General features: G+C 44.8%; 1 protein-coding gene across 1 annotated transcript in view; it reads right to left on the bottom strand.

Annotated features, from left to right (window-relative positions):
- The window catches only part of LOC121543627 (mitochondrial 10-formyltetrahydrofolate dehydrogenase-like), a 24,235-nt gene continuing 5,641 nt past the window's right edge, over positions 1–18,594 (bottom strand). Inside the window, exons 4-23 of the mRNA XM_041853647.2 lie at positions 14,009–14,174; positions 13,732–13,833; positions 13,090–13,179; positions 12,795–12,929; positions 12,407–12,532; positions 12,150–12,241; positions 11,808–11,955; positions 11,325–11,444; positions 11,077–11,204; positions 10,720–10,870; positions 10,302–10,372; positions 10,018–10,123; positions 9,635–9,722; positions 9,363–9,456; positions 9,173–9,272; positions 8,952–9,050; positions 5,873–6,038; positions 1,083–1,188; positions 767–966; positions 1–516 (exon numbers count right to left, since the gene is read on the bottom strand). Of these exons, the coding sequence (XP_041709581.2) occupies positions 461–516; positions 767–966; positions 1,083–1,188; positions 5,873–6,038; positions 8,952–9,050; positions 9,173–9,272; positions 9,363–9,456; positions 9,635–9,722; positions 10,018–10,123; positions 10,302–10,372; positions 10,720–10,870; positions 11,077–11,204; positions 11,325–11,444; positions 11,808–11,955; positions 12,150–12,241; positions 12,407–12,532; positions 12,795–12,929; positions 13,090–13,179; positions 13,732–13,833; positions 14,009–14,174 (2,344 nt within the window). The 3' untranslated portion in view covers positions 1–460. The remainder of the gene's footprint in view (positions 517–766; positions 967–1,082; positions 1,189–5,872; positions 6,039–8,951; positions 9,051–9,172; positions 9,273–9,362; positions 9,457–9,634; positions 9,723–10,017; positions 10,124–10,301; positions 10,373–10,719; positions 10,871–11,076; positions 11,205–11,324; positions 11,445–11,807; positions 11,956–12,149; positions 12,242–12,406; positions 12,533–12,794; positions 12,930–13,089; positions 13,180–13,731; positions 13,834–14,008; positions 14,175–18,594) is intronic.

Genomic DNA, 18,594 nt, shown 5'->3' on the forward strand with positions numbered 1-18,594 from the left:
TCTAAAAATACAGCATCTACAGAGCAGGAGGAGATTGCCTGAAGCGCTCAGCTTTTGAAAAGCTAAATGTTCTTTCATGATGAGTGGAGGAACCGAAACCTTGAAAACTCGAAGTAAAGGGGGGTTGATCCAGTCAAATCCACCTTGGCTCTGGTTCCGGAATACTGAAATCCACCTCTGTGTTTGATATGTGCGATTTCCCTTTAGTAACTGTGGGGAAAACCGCCTGTGTCCATGATGTGTCCGTAATGCAAGTTCCCGAACAGAATGCAAAAAACTGTAGGCACCTTGAGACGAGGTCGTGGCAGAGGGTAGGCTACACATCAAATGTCTACTCTCTCACACACCTGCTGTTAGCAAAGCAGAAGTTGGACTCCCGATCGAGACGGACTGGTGAGTCGTGATCAGGTGGATTGATTGATCAGTCGTGGTAACAGTTTATTAGGAGGGGCAGGCTGCCTCAGTACTCCACAGTCACTGCTTTGGTCCTGAGGTATTCGTTAAGAGCATCCTCTCCTGCCGACAGAACAGAAGCATAGTTAATCAGTCAAACTCAAATCAAGCATGTTGGTCTCACAAGGCTATTCAAAGCTCCTAGGCCCATTCTCTTTGAACTCTGGACTATGCTTCAAGAAAATTAAATGGAAATGTATTTATGACAGACCACCAACAAAAATCAGTATACAATATAATCCACATTCCAATATGACAGTATTCAACATGAAACCCCTTGCCTAAATTATTACATGATTAACCCCAGACTCACCAAGGTCTTTGCCGAAGCCGGACTGTTTGAAACCGCCGAACGGCGAGGCAACGTCAGTCTTGTTGTAAGTGTTGACGAACACGGTCCCGGCGTCCAGCCTCTCGCTCACGTACATGGCCTTGTTGATGTCACGCGTGAACACGCCGGATGCCAGGCCGAACTCGGTGTCGTTGGCTCTGTTTAGCACGCCATCTATGTCACTGAAGGTCAGATGGGGAGAAAAAGGACGTTGGTCAGGGTTGGGAACCACAAACAAGTCTATTACTTGGGTCTGTGATGAGGAAAGGCTCTATCTCTAACGACTGAGGAGATGTACCCGTCTTTGAACTTGGACACCACCATGATGGGGCCAAAGGACTCCTCTTTGGCGATGAACATGTGATCCTCCACGTCTGTAAACAGTGTGGGCTCCATGAAGAACCCTGGAGGGAAACCCCATCACAGTGTAGTTAGCAATGATGATGAAGGTGGTTAGCTGAAACATTGCATTACAGTGGCCTCCAATTGTGTAGTACTGTATAATCAGTATTCACTAGCCAGTCTTATGTTACTAACAATTAAACTATTGCTGTACATATACTATCCTATCCTACGTATTCATCAGATATACTACATATTCTATCCACATACTGTCCATAATGTCTATACATCACATATACACTACCGTTCAAAAGTTTGGGGTCACTTAGAAATGTCCTTGTTTTCGAAAGAAAAGCAATTTTTTTGTCCATTAAAATAACATCAAATTGATCAGAAATACAGTATAGACATTGTTAATGTTGTAAATGGCTATTGTAGCTGGAAACGGCTGATTTTTAATGGAATATCTACATAGGCGTACAGAGGCCCATTATCAGCAACCATCAGTCCTGTTGCAAAGAAAAAGCCATATCTCAGACTGGCCAATAAAAATAAAAGATTAAGATGGGCAAAAGAACACAGACACTGGACTTTGCAACTCTGCCTAGGTCAGCATCCCGGAGTCGCCTCTTCACTGTTGACATTGAGACTGATGGTTTGCGGGTACTATTTAATGAAGCTGCCAGTTGAGGACCTGTGAGGCGTCTGTTTCTCAAACTAGACACTCTAATGTATTTGTCCTCTTGCTCAGTTGTGCACCGGGGCCTCCCACTCCTCTTTCTATTCTCGTTAGAGCCAGTTTGTGCTGTTCTGTGAAGGGAGTAGTACACAGCATTGTACGAGATCTTCAGTTTCTTGGCAATTTCTCGCATGGAATAGCCTTCATTTCTCAGAACAAGAATAGACTGACGAGTTTCAGAAGAAAGTTATTTGTTTTTGGCCATTTTGATCCTGTAATCGAAACCACAATTGCTGATGCTCCAGATACTCAACTAGTCTCAAGAAGGCGAGTTTTATTGCTTCTTTAATCAGCACAGCAGTTTCCAGCTGTGCTAACATATTTGCAAAAGGGTTTTCTAATGATCAATCAGCCTTTTAAAATGATAAACGTGGATTAGCAAACACAACGTGCCATTGGAACACATGACTAATGGTTGCTGATAATGGGCCTCTGCATGCCTATGTAGATGTTCCATTACAAATCAGCCGTTTCCAGCTACAACAGCCATTTACAACATTAACAATGTCTACACTGTATTTCCGATCAATTTGATGTTATTTTAATGGACAAAAAAACAAGGACATTTCTAAGTGACCCCAAACTTTTGAATGGTAGTGTATATATACACTGCTCAAAAAAATAAAGGGAACACTAAAATAACACATCCTAGATCTGAATGAATGAAATTCTGGATTTGGTCTGGATTTGGAGTCACCCTCAAAATTAAAGAGGAAAACCACACTACAGGCTGATCCAACTTTGATGCAATGTCCTTAAAACAAGTCAAAATGAGGCTCAGTAGTGTGTGTGGCCTCCACGTGCCTGTATGACCTCCCTACAACGCCTGGGCATGCTCCTGATGAGGTGGCGGATGGTCTCCTGAGGGATCTCCTCCCAGATCTGGACTAAAGCATCCGCCAACTCCAGGACAGTCTGTGGTGCAACGTGGCGTTGGTGGATGTCCAAGATGTGCTCAATTGGATTCAGGTCTGGGGAACGGGCGGGCTAGTCCATAGCATCAATTCCTTCCTCTTGCAGGAACTGCTGACACACTCCAGCCACATGAGGTCTAGCATTGTCTTGCATTAGGAGGAACCCAGGGCCAACCGCACCAGCATATGGTCTCACAAGGGGTCTGAGGATCTCATCTCGGTACCTAATGGCAGTCAGGCTACCTCTGGCGAGCACATGGAGGGCTGTGCGGCCCCCCCAAAGAAATGCCACCCCACACCATGACTGACCCACCGCCAAACCGGTCATGCTGGAGGATGTTGCAGGCAGCAGAACGTTCTCCACGGCGTCTCCAGACTCTGTCACGTCTGTCACGTGCTCAGTGTGAACCTGCTTTCATCTGTGAAGAGTACAGGGCGCCAGTGGTGAATTTGCCAATCTTGGTGTTCTCTGGCAAATGCCAAACGTCCTGCACGTTGTTGGGCTGTAAGCACAACCCCCACCTGTGGACGTCGGGCCCTCATACCACCCTCATGGAGTCTGTTTCTGACCGTTTGAGCAGACACATGCACATTTGTGGCCTGCTGGAGGTCATTTTGCAGGGCTCTGGCAGTGCTCCTCCTGCTCCTCCTTGCACAAAGGCGGAGGTAGCGGTCCTGCTGCTGGGTTGTTGCCCTCCTACGGCCTCCTCCACATCTCCTGATGTACTGGCCTGTCTCCTGGTAGCGCCTCCATGCTCTGGACACTACGCTGACAGACACAGCAAACCTTCTTGCCACAGCTCGCATTGATGTGCCATCCTGGATGAGCTGCACTACCTGAGCCACTTGTGTGGGTTGTAGACTCCGTCTCATGCTACCACTAGAGTGAAAGCACCGACAGCATTCAAAAGTGACCAAAACATCAGCCAGGAAGCATTGGAACTGAGAAGTGGTCTGTGGTCACCACCTGCAGAACCACTTCTTTATTGGGGGTGTCTTGCTAATTGCCTATAATTTCCACCTGTTGTCTATTCCATTTGCACAACAGCATGTGAAATTTATTGTCAATCAGTGTTGCTTCCTAAGTGGACAGTTTGATTTCACAGTGTGATTGACTTGGAGTTACATTGTGTTGTTTAAGTGTTCCCTTTATTTTTTTGAGCAGTGTATATATACAGTACCAGTCAAAAGTTTGGACACACCTACTCATTCAAGGGTTTTTCTTTATTTTTACTATTTTCTACATTGTAGGATAATAGTGAAGACATCAGAACTATGAAATAACACATATGGAATCATGTAGTAACCAAAAAAGTGTTAAACAAATCAAAATATATTTTATATTTGAGATTCTTCAAATAGCCACCCTTTGCCTTGATGACAGCTTTGCATACTCTTGACATTCTCTCAACCAGCTTCACCTGGAATGCTTTTCTAACAGTCTTGAAGGAGTTCACACATATGCTGAGCACTTGTTGGCTGCTTTTCCTTCACTCTGCGGTCCGACTCATCCCAAACCATCTCAATTGGGTTGAGGTCGGGGGATTGTGGAGGCCAGGTCATCTGATGCAGCACTCCATCACTCTCCTTCTTGGTAAAATAGCCCTTACACAGCCTGGAGGTGTGTTGGGTCATTGTCCTGTTGAAAAACAAATGATAGTCCCACTAAGCCCAAACCAGATGGGAGGGCGTATCGCTGCAGAATGCTGTGATAGCCATGCTGGTTAAGTGTGCCTTGAATTCTAAATTAATCACAGACAGTGTCACCAACAAAGCACCCCCACACCATAACACCTCCTCCTCCATGCTTTACGGTGGGAAATACACATGCAGAGATCATCCGTTCACCCACACCGCGTCTCACAAAGACACGGCGGTTGAAACCAAACATTTCCAATTTGGACTCCAGACCAAAGGACACATTTCCACCAGTCTAATGTCCATTGCTCGTGTTTCTTGGCCCAAGCAAGTCTCTTCTTATTATTGGTGTCCTTTAGTAGTGGCTTATTTGCAGCAATTCGACCATGAAGGCCTGATTCACACAGTCTCCTCTGAACAGTTGATGTTGAGATGTGTCTGTTACTTGAACTCTTTGAAGCATTTATTTGGGCTGCAATCTGAGGTGCAGTTAACTCTAATGAACTTATCCTCTGCAGCAGAGGTAACTCTGGGTGGGTCTTCCATTCCTGTGGCGGTCCTCATGAGAGCTAGTTTCATCATAGCGCTTGATGGTTTTTGCGACTGCACTTGAAGAAACTTTCAAAGTTCTTGACATTTTCCGTATTGACTAACCTTCATGTCTTAAAGTAATGATGGACTTTCGTTTCTCTTTGCTTATTTGAGCTGTTCTTGCCATAATATGGACTAGGTCTTTTACCAAATAGGGCTATCTTCTGTATACCCCCCTACCTTGTCACAACACAACTGATTGGCTCAAAAGCATTAAGAAGGAAAGAAATTCCACAAATTAACTTTTAAGAAGGCACACCTGTAGCTCAGTTGGTAGAGCTAACTGTAAGTCGCTCTGGATAAGAGTGTCTGCTAAATGACTAAAATGTAAAATTAAAATGTAATTAAAATTCATTCCAGGTGACTACCTCATGAAGCTGGTTGAGAGAATGCCAAGAGTGTGCAAAGGGTGCCTATTTGTTTAACACTTTTTGGGTTACTACATGATTCCATATGTGTTATTTCATAGTTTTGATGTCTTCACTATTATTCTACAATGTAGAAAATAGTAAAAATAAAGAAAAACTCTTGAATGAGTAGGTGTTCTAAAACTTTTCACCGGTAGTGTATATTTATCCTCCGGACTCTGACAATGCTCGTTCTAATATTTCTATATTTCTTAATTCCATTCTTTTACTTTTAGATTTGTGTGTATTGTTAGATAATACTGCACTGTTGGAGCTAGGAAAACAAGCATTTCGCTGCACCCGCAATAACATCTGCTAAATACTGTGTATGTGACTAAAACAATTTGATTTGATTTGAACAAAGGTTATTCTACTATAGCTACTTTGGTATGAGTGCATACTGTGATACTAAGAGGGGCCTATAGTGTTGGAAACACACTGCTTCAAAAGTGTTTACCTGGCCTGTCCACTTGTTTGCCCCCGTACACCAGCGTGGCGCCCTCCTTCAGTCCCACTTCACAGTACTCCACCAGCTTGTCCATGTGGGCCTTGTGGTTCTGGGGCCCGTGGTCCGTGGAGCGGTCCAGAGGATCACCCACCTTCATCTTCTTTATCTCCTCCACCTGATGGGAGGAAGAGCAGGGGAGACGGAGGAAGAGGAGGAATGCAAAAGCTATGAGGAAAATGATATTGAGAGACCCTTGAGCTATGCCACACAGAGACTCAGCTGTTGTGTGGTGGAGGAAACGGAGGAACTCCCTGTTCACCCATGACTGCGTCGCAATGCACGCCTCCAACTCAATCATCAAGTTTGCAGACAACACAACAGTAGTAGCCTTGATTACCAACAACGATGAGACAGCCTACAGGGAGGAGGTGAGGGCTGTCGGAGTGTGGTGCCAGGAAAATAACTTCTCACTCAATGTCAACTAAACAAAGGAGATGATCGTGGACTTCAGGAAACAGCAGAGGGAGTACCCCCCTATCCACATCGACGGGACAGCAGTGGAGAAGGTGGAAAGTTTTAGGTTCCTCACCGTACATATCACTGATGTAGGCCTGTCACCTAAAACCCTCACAAACTTTTACAGATGCACAATTGAGAGCATCCTGTCGGGCTGTATCACCGCCTGGTATGGCAACTGCACCACCCACAACCGCAGGGCTCTCCAGAGGGTGGTGCGGTCTGCACAACACATCACCGGGGGCAAACTACCTGCCCTCCAGGACACCTACAGCACCCGATGTCACAGGAAGGCCAAAAAGATAATCAAGGACAACTACCACCTGAGCCACTGCCTGTTCACCCCGTTATCATCCAGAAGGCGAGGTCAGTACAGGTGCGTCAAAGCTGGGACCGAGAGACTGAAAAACATATTCTATCTCAAGGCCATCAGACTGTTAAACAGCCATCACTAGCACAGAGAGGCTTCTGCCTACATACAGACTTGAAAATCACTGGCCACTTGAATAAATTGAACACTAGTCACTTTCATAATGCCACTTTAATAATGTTTACATATCTTGCAGTACCCATCTCATATGTATATACTGTATTCTATACTATCTTAATAATGTTTACATATCTTGCATTACCCATCTCATATGTACAGTTGAAGTCGGACGTTTACATACACTTAGGTTGGAGTCATTAAAACTTGTTTTTCAACCACTCCACACATTTCTTGTTAACAAACTATAGTTTTGGCAAGTCGGTTAGGACATCTACTTTGTGCATGACACAAGTAATTTTTCCAACAATTGTTTCACTTATAATTCACTGTATCACAATTCCAGTGGGTCAGAAGTTTACATACACTAAGTTGACTGTGCCTTTAAACAGCTTGGAACATTCCAGAAAATGATGTCATGGCTTTAGAAGCTTCTGATAGGCTAATTGACATAATTTGAGTCAATTGGAGGTGTACCTGTGGATGTATTTCAAGGCCTACCTTCAAACTCAGTGCCTCTTTGCTTGACATCATGGGAAAATCAAAAGAAATCAGCCAAGACCTCAGAAAAAAAATTGTAGACCTCCACAAGTCTTGTTCATCCTTGGGAGCAATTTCCAAACGCCTGAAGGTACCACATTCATCTGTACAAACAATAGTACGCAAGTATAAACACCATGGGACCACGCAGCCGTCATACCGCTCAGGAAGGAGACGCGTTCTGTCTCCTAGAGATGAACATACTTTGGTGCGAATTGTGCAAATCAATCCCAGAACAACAGCAAAGGACCTTGTGAAGATGCTGGAGGAAACAGGTACAAAAGTATCTATATCCACAGTAAAACGAGTCCTATATCGACATAACCTGAAAGGCCGCTCAGCAAGGAAGAAGCCACTGCTCCAAAACCGTCATAAAAAAGCCAGACTATGGTTTGCAACTGCACATGGGGACAAAGATCGTACTTTTTGGAGAAATGTCCTCTGGTCTGATTAAACAAAAATAGAACTGTTTGGCCATAATGACCATTGTTATGTTTGGAGGAAAAGTGGTGACGCTTGCAAGCCGAAGAACTCCATCCCAACCGTGAAGCATGGGGGTGGCAGCATCATACTGTGGGGGTGCTTTGCTGCAAGAGGGACTGGTGCACTTCACAAAATAGATGGCATCATGAGGAAGGAAAATTATGTGGATATATTGAAGCAACATCTCAAGACATCAGTCAGGAAGTTAAAGCTTGGTCGCAAATGGGTCTTCCAAATGGACAATGACCCCAAGCATACTTCCAAAGTTGTGGCAAAATGGCTTAAGGACAACAAAGTCAAGGTATTGGAGTGGCCATCACAAAGCCCTGACCTCAATCCTATAGAAAATGTGTGGGCAGAGCAAGGAGGCCTACAAACCTGACTCAGTTACACCAGCTCTGTCAGGAAGAATGGGCCAAAATTCACCCAACTTATTGTGGGAAGCTTGTGGAAGGCTACCCGAAACGTTTGACCCAAGTTAAACAATTTAAAGGCAATGCTACCAAATACTAATTGAGTGTATGTAAACTTCTGACCCACTAGGAATGTGATAAAAGAAATAAAAGCTTAAATAAATCATTATCTCTACTATTATTCTGACATTTCACATTCTTAAAATAAAGTGGTGATCCTAACTGACCTAAGACAGGGAATTTTTACTAGGATTAAATGTCAGGAATTGTGAAAAACTGAGTTTAAATGTATTTGGCTAAGGTGTATGTAAACTTCCGACTTCAACTGCATATACTGTATTCTATACTATCTATTGCATCTTAGCCTATGCCACTCTGATAATGACATTTCTCATCCATATTTTTATATATTCTTATTCCATTCCTTTACTTAGATTTGTGTGTATTAGGTTTTTGTTGTGGAACTGTTAGATATTACTTGCTAGATATTGCTGCACTGTCGAAACTAGAAGCACAAGCATTTCGCTACACTCGCAATAACATCTGCTAACCATGTGTATGTGACCAATACATTTGATTTGATTTGAAGAGGAAGAGGTAAAGTGTATTGTGTGTTTTGCACTGTTGTGGGAGGGTTGAAGACACTCACCACTCTCCTGATGTACTCATCATGTATGGCCTCCTCCACGAACAGGCGTCCAGCAGCGATGCAGTTCTCTCCTTTGTTGAAGAACACAGAACTCATACCCTGCAGAAAGAGAGATGGAGGGGAAGGGAAGATGAAGTAAATAAAAGCAGGTCAGTGAATAAGTTAAAAGACACAGGTATGAAGTCTCTCTCCTCTTTTCCTTCTTTCTCTCCCTCTCTCACCATGCGCACAGCCTTGTCCATGTCACAGTCGCTGAAAATGATGAGTGGAGACTTCCCTCCCAGCTCCAGAGAAACCTTCTTCAGGTTACTCAGCGCACAGCTGCAACAGGAAATGACACGTGAGCATGAGCAGGAAGTAGCCCAAAATCAGCCAATCAGGAATAAGTGGGGTCCCAGCCCCCTACTGTACCTTTTCATGATCTGTTTGCCGATAGGAGTGGAGCCTGTGAAGCCCAGTTTACGGATGTCTGGGTGGTCAGACATGCGCTGTCCCACCATCCCACCTATTAGAGAGATGGGGGAGAGGGAGGTGGAGAGAGAGAAAGGGGTGAGAGGGCGCCAGGGGGAGAAAGGGAAGTAGAGATGGGGGAGAGAGGGTGGTAGAGAGGGGGAGATGGAGTGAGAGATCTCCTGGAGGACCTCTCCCTTCCCACAAGCCCTTGCTCCCTTGTGTCCTGTTACCTGAGCCAGGTACGATGTTGATGACTCCCTTGGGAATTCCAGCCTTCACAGTCAGCTCAGCAAACTTCAGGGCTGACAGAGGAGTAACCTTTTGGACGAGAGCAGAGAGTGAGAGTGAAACACGTTCCTTGCTGTGGACACAGGAAACTCTTCAAGAGACAAGTGAGTCAAAGGAAAAACTGATATTCACATATGTGGTTCAGCAATGTGCAGTGCTAGAGAGGCTATTTTAACACGTAGGCCTACAGAGAAAGGTTACGTTAGGTAGAGTTGTGTGTGACAGGTAATGTCGTGTGTGACTGCCATGTTACATAAGTTGTTCAACTGCTGGTATAAAATCTATGACTGAATCTGTTGTAACGTATGCAGGTGCGTGTTCTCACCTGTGCAGGTTTCAGGACCAGTGTGTTTCCAGCAGCAAGGCAAGCGGCACTCTTCCATGCCAGCATCATGAGTGGGTAGTTCCAGGGAATGACGATGGCACACACACTGGCACCCAGGAAACACACAACACTCACCATGAGCAGGTGCCACAGGTCAGCCAAATGCAGTGGTTACTACAACCAATACTCATACTAAAACCACTACTCATGAATCATGTTCATATCTAAATCCATATTGATATTTCCTAGTAGAGTTGTATCACATGTGAACTCTGACCCCTTACCCCAGAGGTTCCTTCTTGGTAAAGGTCAGATTGCGATTGGGCCTGGCCTGGTTGATGGGTATCGTCTTGCCCTGTAGCAGACAGGATGTAATAGAAGATATCCTTAGACTACTAGATTACTGAAAATATCTACTCACTAGTAGGTCAGTATATGGCAACAGGGAAGTGTGATCCTCTGTAGCTCAGCTGGTAGAGCACGGCGCTTGTAACGGCGCTTGTAACGCCAAGGTAGTGGGTTCGATCCCCGGGACCACCCATACACAAAAAAAAATTATGCACGCATGACTGTAAGTCGCTTTGGATAAAAGCGTCTGCTAAATGGCATATTATTATTATAAAAAGAGGTGGAGCCAGTTTCATCATACAAACTGCTCCAAACATCTTTATATTTATATGGTCCATGCAGGTGAAACTGTACCTGGATCTTGTCACACCAGCCGGCGAAGTAGCGGAAGGTCTGGATGGACATGCCTACGTGGGTCTTCAGTGCCAGGGTGTAGACAGCTCCAGAATCTATGGACTCTATGGTGGCCAACTCCTCCTGGTGCTCCTCCATAAGGTCAGCCAGCCTGGTAGGGAGGGGAGGTCAGCAAAAGAGATGGAGGTAGGTTCAAGGTTCCGCTGGCAGTCGTTGTCCTCAAAATATACTATTGTTGTATAAATGGATATAAATCTGCACTATATAAACAAGTTCCCTGATAGTAACTATACTCCATAATGAGTCGAGGCAGATCTCCACCAGGCCTCTAGGAGGTGCTGTAAGCTTGGTGCTCACTTGTACAGCAGGGTGCCACGATCTCTAGGGTTCATCCTGCCCCAGGGGCCAACCTCAAAGGCCTCTTTGGCTGCTGCTACCGCCCGGTCCACATCTCCCACTGACGCGTAGGCTACCTTACAGATCACCTAGGGAAAACATTTAATGACATAAGTCAGTGTGTATGTGAGAGTGTATATCTAAGTATGATAGATGAGTAATAGTAGGATATGTGTGTGTCTATCTGTATGTATAGCATTACAACTCACAGAGCCATCGGCAGGGTTGATAGTATCGGCGGTCTTGCCGTTCTCTGCGTCCTCAAACTTGCCATTGATGAAACACTGCCAAGGCATCTTCACCGTCATGTTGTTAACGTCTTTCATTGCCTGGGAACAAAACCATGACAGTGGCATAACATTACACGTCAAAGACAAATTACAGATCCAACTGTGTTTTATAATCATCTTATAACATGTGTCATTTAAACACTTGAAAATACAAGTGGAAAGTGAGTGGTAAACAGTATGTTTCTCATTATCATCACCATCAATAGTAACACCATCTGTGCTCTGTATGACCAGCCTGGTCCCAGATCAGTTTGTACTGTCTTGCCAACTCCTTTGGTCATTAATTGTGGTGTCTTGCCAACTCCTATGATCATTGTTGCACAAATGACCATAGGAGTTGGCAAGACAGCACAAACAGATCTGGGACCAGGCTACTGTATGACAGTTGTGTGTCTGACTCACATAGTCGATGACCATCTCCTCCTCCTGGTCCTCCCCCCTCAGCCTTCTCACAAACATCTGGATGAAGTCCTGGAAGGTGGTGGCCATGTACACATCCTCATTCTGCAGCTGCAACCCTGCACACTTCTGCTTGATCTCCTCTACCAGCCTGAGGATAGGATGGGGTTATATCAGGGTCATAGTGAAGTTATGTCAGGTCATAGGAGATTAAGTCACTCAGGTACAATGGGGTCAACTAGGGTCACAAAAGTCACCATGATGATCAAAATCACTGTTAATAAAAAATATAACAAAAAACTGCAGGGTTAAACCAGGTCAATGCCAGTGAAAGCATACACTCACCTGACCACGTCCATAGAAGCAGCTCCTGACTTGAAGAAGTCTGTGGTTTCCTCAATGGCAGCAACGTTGCTCAGAATGCCTTTCCAGATGTCCTGGAGTGACAACACACTGAATCAGTGGCGCTAATTGAACAGCTTCTATCTGAATCATGCATTTACAACATGGTGGTATACTAAGTAACAGATTCATGTTCTAGTAGTGTCAAACTATCACACATGGCTATGTGGAAGCCTTCAGAGATACAATGAGAAACATACTCGTATCTCCTCTGCCATCTTCTTCTCATCATCAGTCAGCTCCACGCTGGCGGTGTCTCCTGAAGAGAAGTACTTAGCAGCAGAGATCATCTTCCCATCCTCAAACTGCAGGTTCTTCACCATCAGCTGTGGAGGAACCAGAGGAGGACGAGGGTGAGGAGAGGAAGGAGGCGAGGCAACAAAGAGTTAGGGTTAAGCCCGAGCTATGTCTTAATAACTAAACTGGAGAAACTATTCTCAAAATGAACTTTAGAAGCCATCGGAGGTTGATAGATACTTTATAGTGCTCTGTTACATCACAGGCAATAAAGCCAACAGGGTTCCCACTAGACACTTGCCTGTACATTTCCCTATTCATTTCCCATTGATCTCATTTCCTGTGACTCACCGCTTTGCTATCTGACCCGTACAGAACCAGGCCGTTCTTGGTGACGACACCAGGCTGGGACGCCCCCTCTAACTCCAGGGGCTGACCGGCTGGCACCGACTCCCCCAGCATGGACGACCCGTACAGAGTCACAGTCTAAGGAGAGACAGAGAGAGGACACGGGTTCAATTGACACACTGCCAATGAGACAGACACACACACACACACAGTAATACAGAAACAGAACATTAGACACTACGTACAGTTCATACACACACTGTAAATGTAATGTGTGTGTGCGTTTTTGGGAACGCACCTGACCATCAATGACCGTCCACGCCCCGGGGACTTTGTCGTGGCCGCGGATCCAGTTGTGGATAGCCTCTGCCGGCTGGGCTAGGTTGACCTGGAGGAGAGACGAAGAAAATATTCCTTTTCAGACGCTTCTTTAATTCGTTTCTAGGAACCAGGTGGGGACCAAACAGTTGGCAGCTTATTATGCAACACTAGGAAGAGGGACCTTAAAAATAACCCCCCACTCCCCACTCCCTCCTCGCCTTAAGAATGTTGGCCAGTGCTATAGGATCTAGTAAGTTAACACTCCCCACCCCCTCAAACCAGCCCTACCCCCCTCCTTAGACAACCCCTCATTTCATTACTGGCCCTAGTACATCACACTCTCGCTAAACAGGACTTTTCCAAACTGAGTAATGAATGGACATATTGTGGAATTAAATGGCTACAAATTGAGCAACATCAAACTGTCCTAAACAGTTTTCAGAAAAAACATAATAGTTTGGGCAAAAAAGTGAGAGGAAAAGAAAGACAGGAAATTATTTGAATGGTTATTTCCTAACATGATATTTGACTTACTTTCCACCATTCTCTACAAACAGCCTTAACCAGGTGACGCTGTGTCTCTCGTTGTTGATGCTTCACACCACATTCACTATCTCACCTTGGAGTTGGACTTCTTCTGGATACCCTCGTAGCTGGCCCCCTCCTCTGTCTGGGGGATACGTGGGGCCTTCCCATCAGCGATCAGCTGCACTGACTCCACCTGCACAAAAGGAATACACCAACCCCCAAGCAATGTCAGTGTGTTACGTGTTACAGCAGTGTTAAATGTAGTACACATCAACCGTTACACCATTCACATGGGACTGTGGTATGTTTTATCCTGACTGTGATCCGAGGATGGACAGAGGGAGATGATGGTGCGTTGCTATGGTTACCATGGCCTTGATGCCCTCTGGAAAGAGGAAGCGATTGTAGAGGGTGTCCACTGTGTCGTTGGGTTCCACAAGACACTCTCTCTGGAGCAGGATGGGACCCGTGTCCAGACCATCATCAGCCCAGAAGATGGAGAACCCAGCCTTCTTATCCCCCTGGATCAGAGTCCTGAGGAGGACACAGGACACAGAACCAGGTCAGACACAGAACCAACGTCATGCATAGAACCACGGTCATACATAGAAACAGGGACGTACACAGAAACAGGGTCATAAACGGAACCATATGGAGCAGGCCTCTCACGGAATCAGGTCATGCATAAAACCAGGAACAAATCTGTGACAAATTGCATTTATACAGACGTCTGATCTTAATTTGACCAGTATTGTCAGCAAAATAATCCAGCAGCAATAGGATTTTAACGTTTAGTTCATAATGTTGCTTGATCGGTGGTTAGGCTATTAGCTGGAGAAAGTAGGCAACATGAAAAGTGCAATAATGTTAATATAACCGTGTGTGTATGCAGGTTTTCAGTGAATTTATGTCAATCGTGAAGCTCATCTGCATTTCCTGCGGCGCAGGTAAATTCTCAGCAACAGAAGAGTGATCAAATTAAGATCCTACAGCTGTAGCACAGACTGAGAGAAAGCCAACCTTTTCCATAGAGCCCATTCACAAATAGGTTAAAGCAGGGGCGCAACTTTGGTTTTAGAAGTGGCGGGGACATACAGTACTAGTCAAAAGTTTGGACACACCTACTCATTCAAGGGTTTTTCTTTATTTTTACTATTTTCTACATTGTAGAATAATAGTGAAGACATCAATCTATGAAATAACACATATGGAATTACAGTGGGGAAAAAAAGTATTTAGTCAGCCACCAATTGTGCAAGTTCTCCCACTTAAAAAGATGAGAGAGGCCTGTAATTTTCATCATAGGTACACGTCAACTATGACAGACAAAATGAGGAAAAAAAATCCAAGGTTTTCACACACTGTTGCTGGTATTTTGGCCCATTCCTCCATGCAGATCTCCTCTAGAGCAGTGATGTTTTGGGGCTGTCGCTGGGCAACACAGACTTTCAACTCCCTCCAAAGATTTTCTATGGGGTTGAGATCTGGAGACTGGCTAGGCCACTCCAGGACCTTGAAATGCTTCTTACGAAGCCACTCCTTCGTTGCCCGGGCGGTGTGTTTGGGATCATTGTCATGCTGAAAGACCCAGCCACGTTTCATCTTCAATGCCCTTGCTGATGGAAGGAGGTTTTCACTCAAAATCTCACGATACATGGCCCCATTCATTCTTTCCTTTACACGGATCAGTCGTCCTGGTCCCTTTGCAGAAAAACAGCCCCAAAGCATGATGTTTCCACCCCCATGCTTCACAGTAGGTATGGTGTTCTTTGGATGCAACTCAGCATTCTTTGTCCTCCAAACACGACTGAGTTGAGTTTTTACCAAAAAGTTCTATTTTGGTTTCATCTGACCATATGACATTCTCCCAATCCTCTTCTGGATCATCCAAATGCACTCTAGCAAACTTCAGACGGGCCTGGACATGTACTGGCTTAAGCAGGGGGACACGTCTGGCACTGCAGGATTTGAGTCCGTGGCGGCGTAGTGTGTTACTGATGGTAGGCTTTGTTACTTTGGTCCCAGCTCTCTGCAGGTCATTCACTAGGTCCCCCCGTGTGGTTCTGGGATTTTTGCTCACCGTTCTTGTGATCATTTTGACCCCACGGGGTGAGATCTTGTGTGGAGCCCCAGATCGAGGGAGATTATCAGTGGTCTTATATGTCTTCCATTTCCTAATAATTGCTCCCACAGTTGATTTCTTCAAACCAAGCTGCTTACCTATTGCAGATTCAGTCTTCCCAGCCTGGTTCAGGTCTACAATTTTGTTTCTGGTGTCCTTTGACAGCTCTTTGGTCTTGGCCATAGTGGAGTTTGGAGTGTGACTGTTTGAGGTTGTGGACAGGTGTCTTTTATACTGATAACAAGTTCAAACAGGTGCCATTAATACAGGTAACGAGTGGAGGACAGAGGAGCCTCTTAAAGAAGAAGTTACAGGTCTGTGAGAGCCAGAAATCTTGCTTGTTTGTAGGTGACCAAATACTTATTTTCCACCATAATTTGCAAATAAATTCATAAAAAATCCTACAATGTGATTTTCTGGAATTTCTTTCTCAATTTGTCTGTCATAGTTGACGTGTACCTATGATGAAAATTACAGGCCTCTCTCATCTTTTTAAGTGGGAGAACTTGCACAATTGGTGGCTGACTAAATACTTTTTCCCCCACTGTATGTAGTAACCCAAAAAAGTGTTAAACAAATCAAAATATATTTTATATTTAAGATTCTTCAAAGTAGCCACCCTTTCCCTTGATGACAGCTTTGCACACTCTTGGCATTCTCTCAACCAGCTTCATGAGGTAGTCACCTGGAATGCATTTCAATTAAGAGGTGTGCCTTCTTAAAAGTTAATTTGTGGAATTTCGTTCCTTCTTAATGTGTTTGAGCCAATCAGTTGTGTTGTGACAAGGTAGGGGAGGTATACAGAAGATAGTCCTATTTGGTAAAAGACCAAGTCCATATTATGGCAAGAACAGCTCAAATAAGCAAAGAGAAACGACAGTCCATCATTACTTTAAGACATGAAGGTCAGTCAACCCGGAACATTTCAAGAACTTTTAAAGTTTCTTCAAGTGCAGTTACAAAAACCATCAAGCGCTATGATGAAATTGGCTCTCATGAGGACCGCCAGAGGAAAGGAAGACCCAGAGTTACCTCTGCTGCAGAGGATAAGTTCATTAGAGTTAACTGCACCTCAGATTGCAGTCCAAATAAAAGTAACAGACACATCTCCACATCAACTGTTCAGAGGGGACTGCGTGAATCAGGCCTTCATGGTCGAATTGCTGCAAAGAAACCACTACTAAAGGACAACAATAAGAAGAAGAGACTTGCTTGGGCCAAGAAACACGAGCAATGGACATTGGACCAGTGGAAAGAGTGATGGAGTGCTGCATCAGTTGACCTGGCCTCCACAATCACCCGACCTCAACCCAATTGAGATGGTTTGGGATGAGTTGGACCGCAGAGTGAAGGAAAAGCAGCCAACAAGTGCTCAGCATATGTGGGAACTCCTTCAAGACTGTTGGAAAAGCATTAGTCATTAAGCTGGTTGAGAGAATGCCAAGAGTGTGCAAAGCTGCCATCAAGGTAAAGGGTGGCTACTTTGAAGAATCTAAAATCTAAAATATATTTTGATTTGTTTAACACTTTTTTGGTTACTACATGATTCCATATGTGTTATTTCATAGTTTTGATGTCTTCAATATTATTCTACAGTGGTCTAAGGCACTGCATCGCAGTACTAACTGTGCCACTAGAGATCCTGGTTCGAATCCAGGCTCTGTCGCAGCCGGCCGCGACCGGGAGACTCATGGGCGGCGCACAATTGGCCCAGCGTTGTCCAGGGTAGGGGAGGGAATGGCCGGCAGGGATGTAGCTCAGTTGATAGAGCATGGCGTTTGCAACGCCAGGGTTGTGGGTTCGATTCCCACGGGGGGCCAGTATAAAAACAAATGTATTCACTAACTGTAAGTCGCTCTGGATAAGAGCGTCTGCTAAATGACTAAAATGTAAAATGTAAATGTAGAAAATAGTAAACATAAAGAAAAACCCTTGAATGAGTAGGTGTGTCCAAACTTTTGACTGGTACTGTATATATATATATATATATATTTTTATCCAGTCAGATATACACTCCAAACAGCCTACCCGACCACTCGGAGGCGTCCACATGGTCCTAAAGCACACCGCTGCCTTGTTTTGTATCACATTCCAATGATAAAACTGGGGGGGGGGGGACAAAAATGCAATTTCAGAATGTGGGGGACATGTCGTTGTCCCTCGTCCCCCCGTCCCCAATGAAAGTTGCGCCCCTGGGTTAAAGAGCCAAGTCAAACACAGATCAGTGTCAAATATAGGCTAAATCCACATAGCTGTTCACACACAGAGACGTACACGGACACGCGCACACACACCCCCAACACAGATAACAGGAACCGAGAATACAGTGGGGGAAAAAAGTATTTAGTCAGCCACCAATTGTGCAAGTTCTCCCACTTAAAAAGATGAGAGAGGCCTGTAATTTTCATCATAGGTACACGTCAACTATGACAGACAAATTGAGAAAAAGATAGGGCAAACTGTACTCAGCCAAACACATTACAAACAGGTCAACCCCAAACCAGACCAGTTAGATAGCACCACACTCACTCCTACTCAGCTCTCCAGCAGGTGTTTAACTATAAGGGCAAAGCACACACTAAAGACAAGGTTGTTCAGGAAATTACACTGGTCACGGTTACGTATTGACAACAGCTGAAATGACCACATGTGCCTCTGTACTTGACCGTCTCCATAGGGTCATAGTGTCTACAACAGTGATCCTGCATAGGCCTATTTCAAGAGTCAAGCACACTTGTTATTCTGTCTGTCTTCTCTGGTGGTCAGTTTAGGCCTGGCTCACCCACACAATCCTCAAATGGCTAACCCTTGACCTATCACCCTCATGGTCAA

This window comes from Coregonus clupeaformis, chromosome 28 (genome assembly GCF_020615455.1).
Source record: "Coregonus clupeaformis isolate EN_2021a chromosome 28, ASM2061545v1, whole genome shotgun sequence".
NCBI classification, from domain to species: Eukaryota; Metazoa; Chordata; class Actinopteri; order Salmoniformes; family Salmonidae; genus Coregonus; species Coregonus clupeaformis.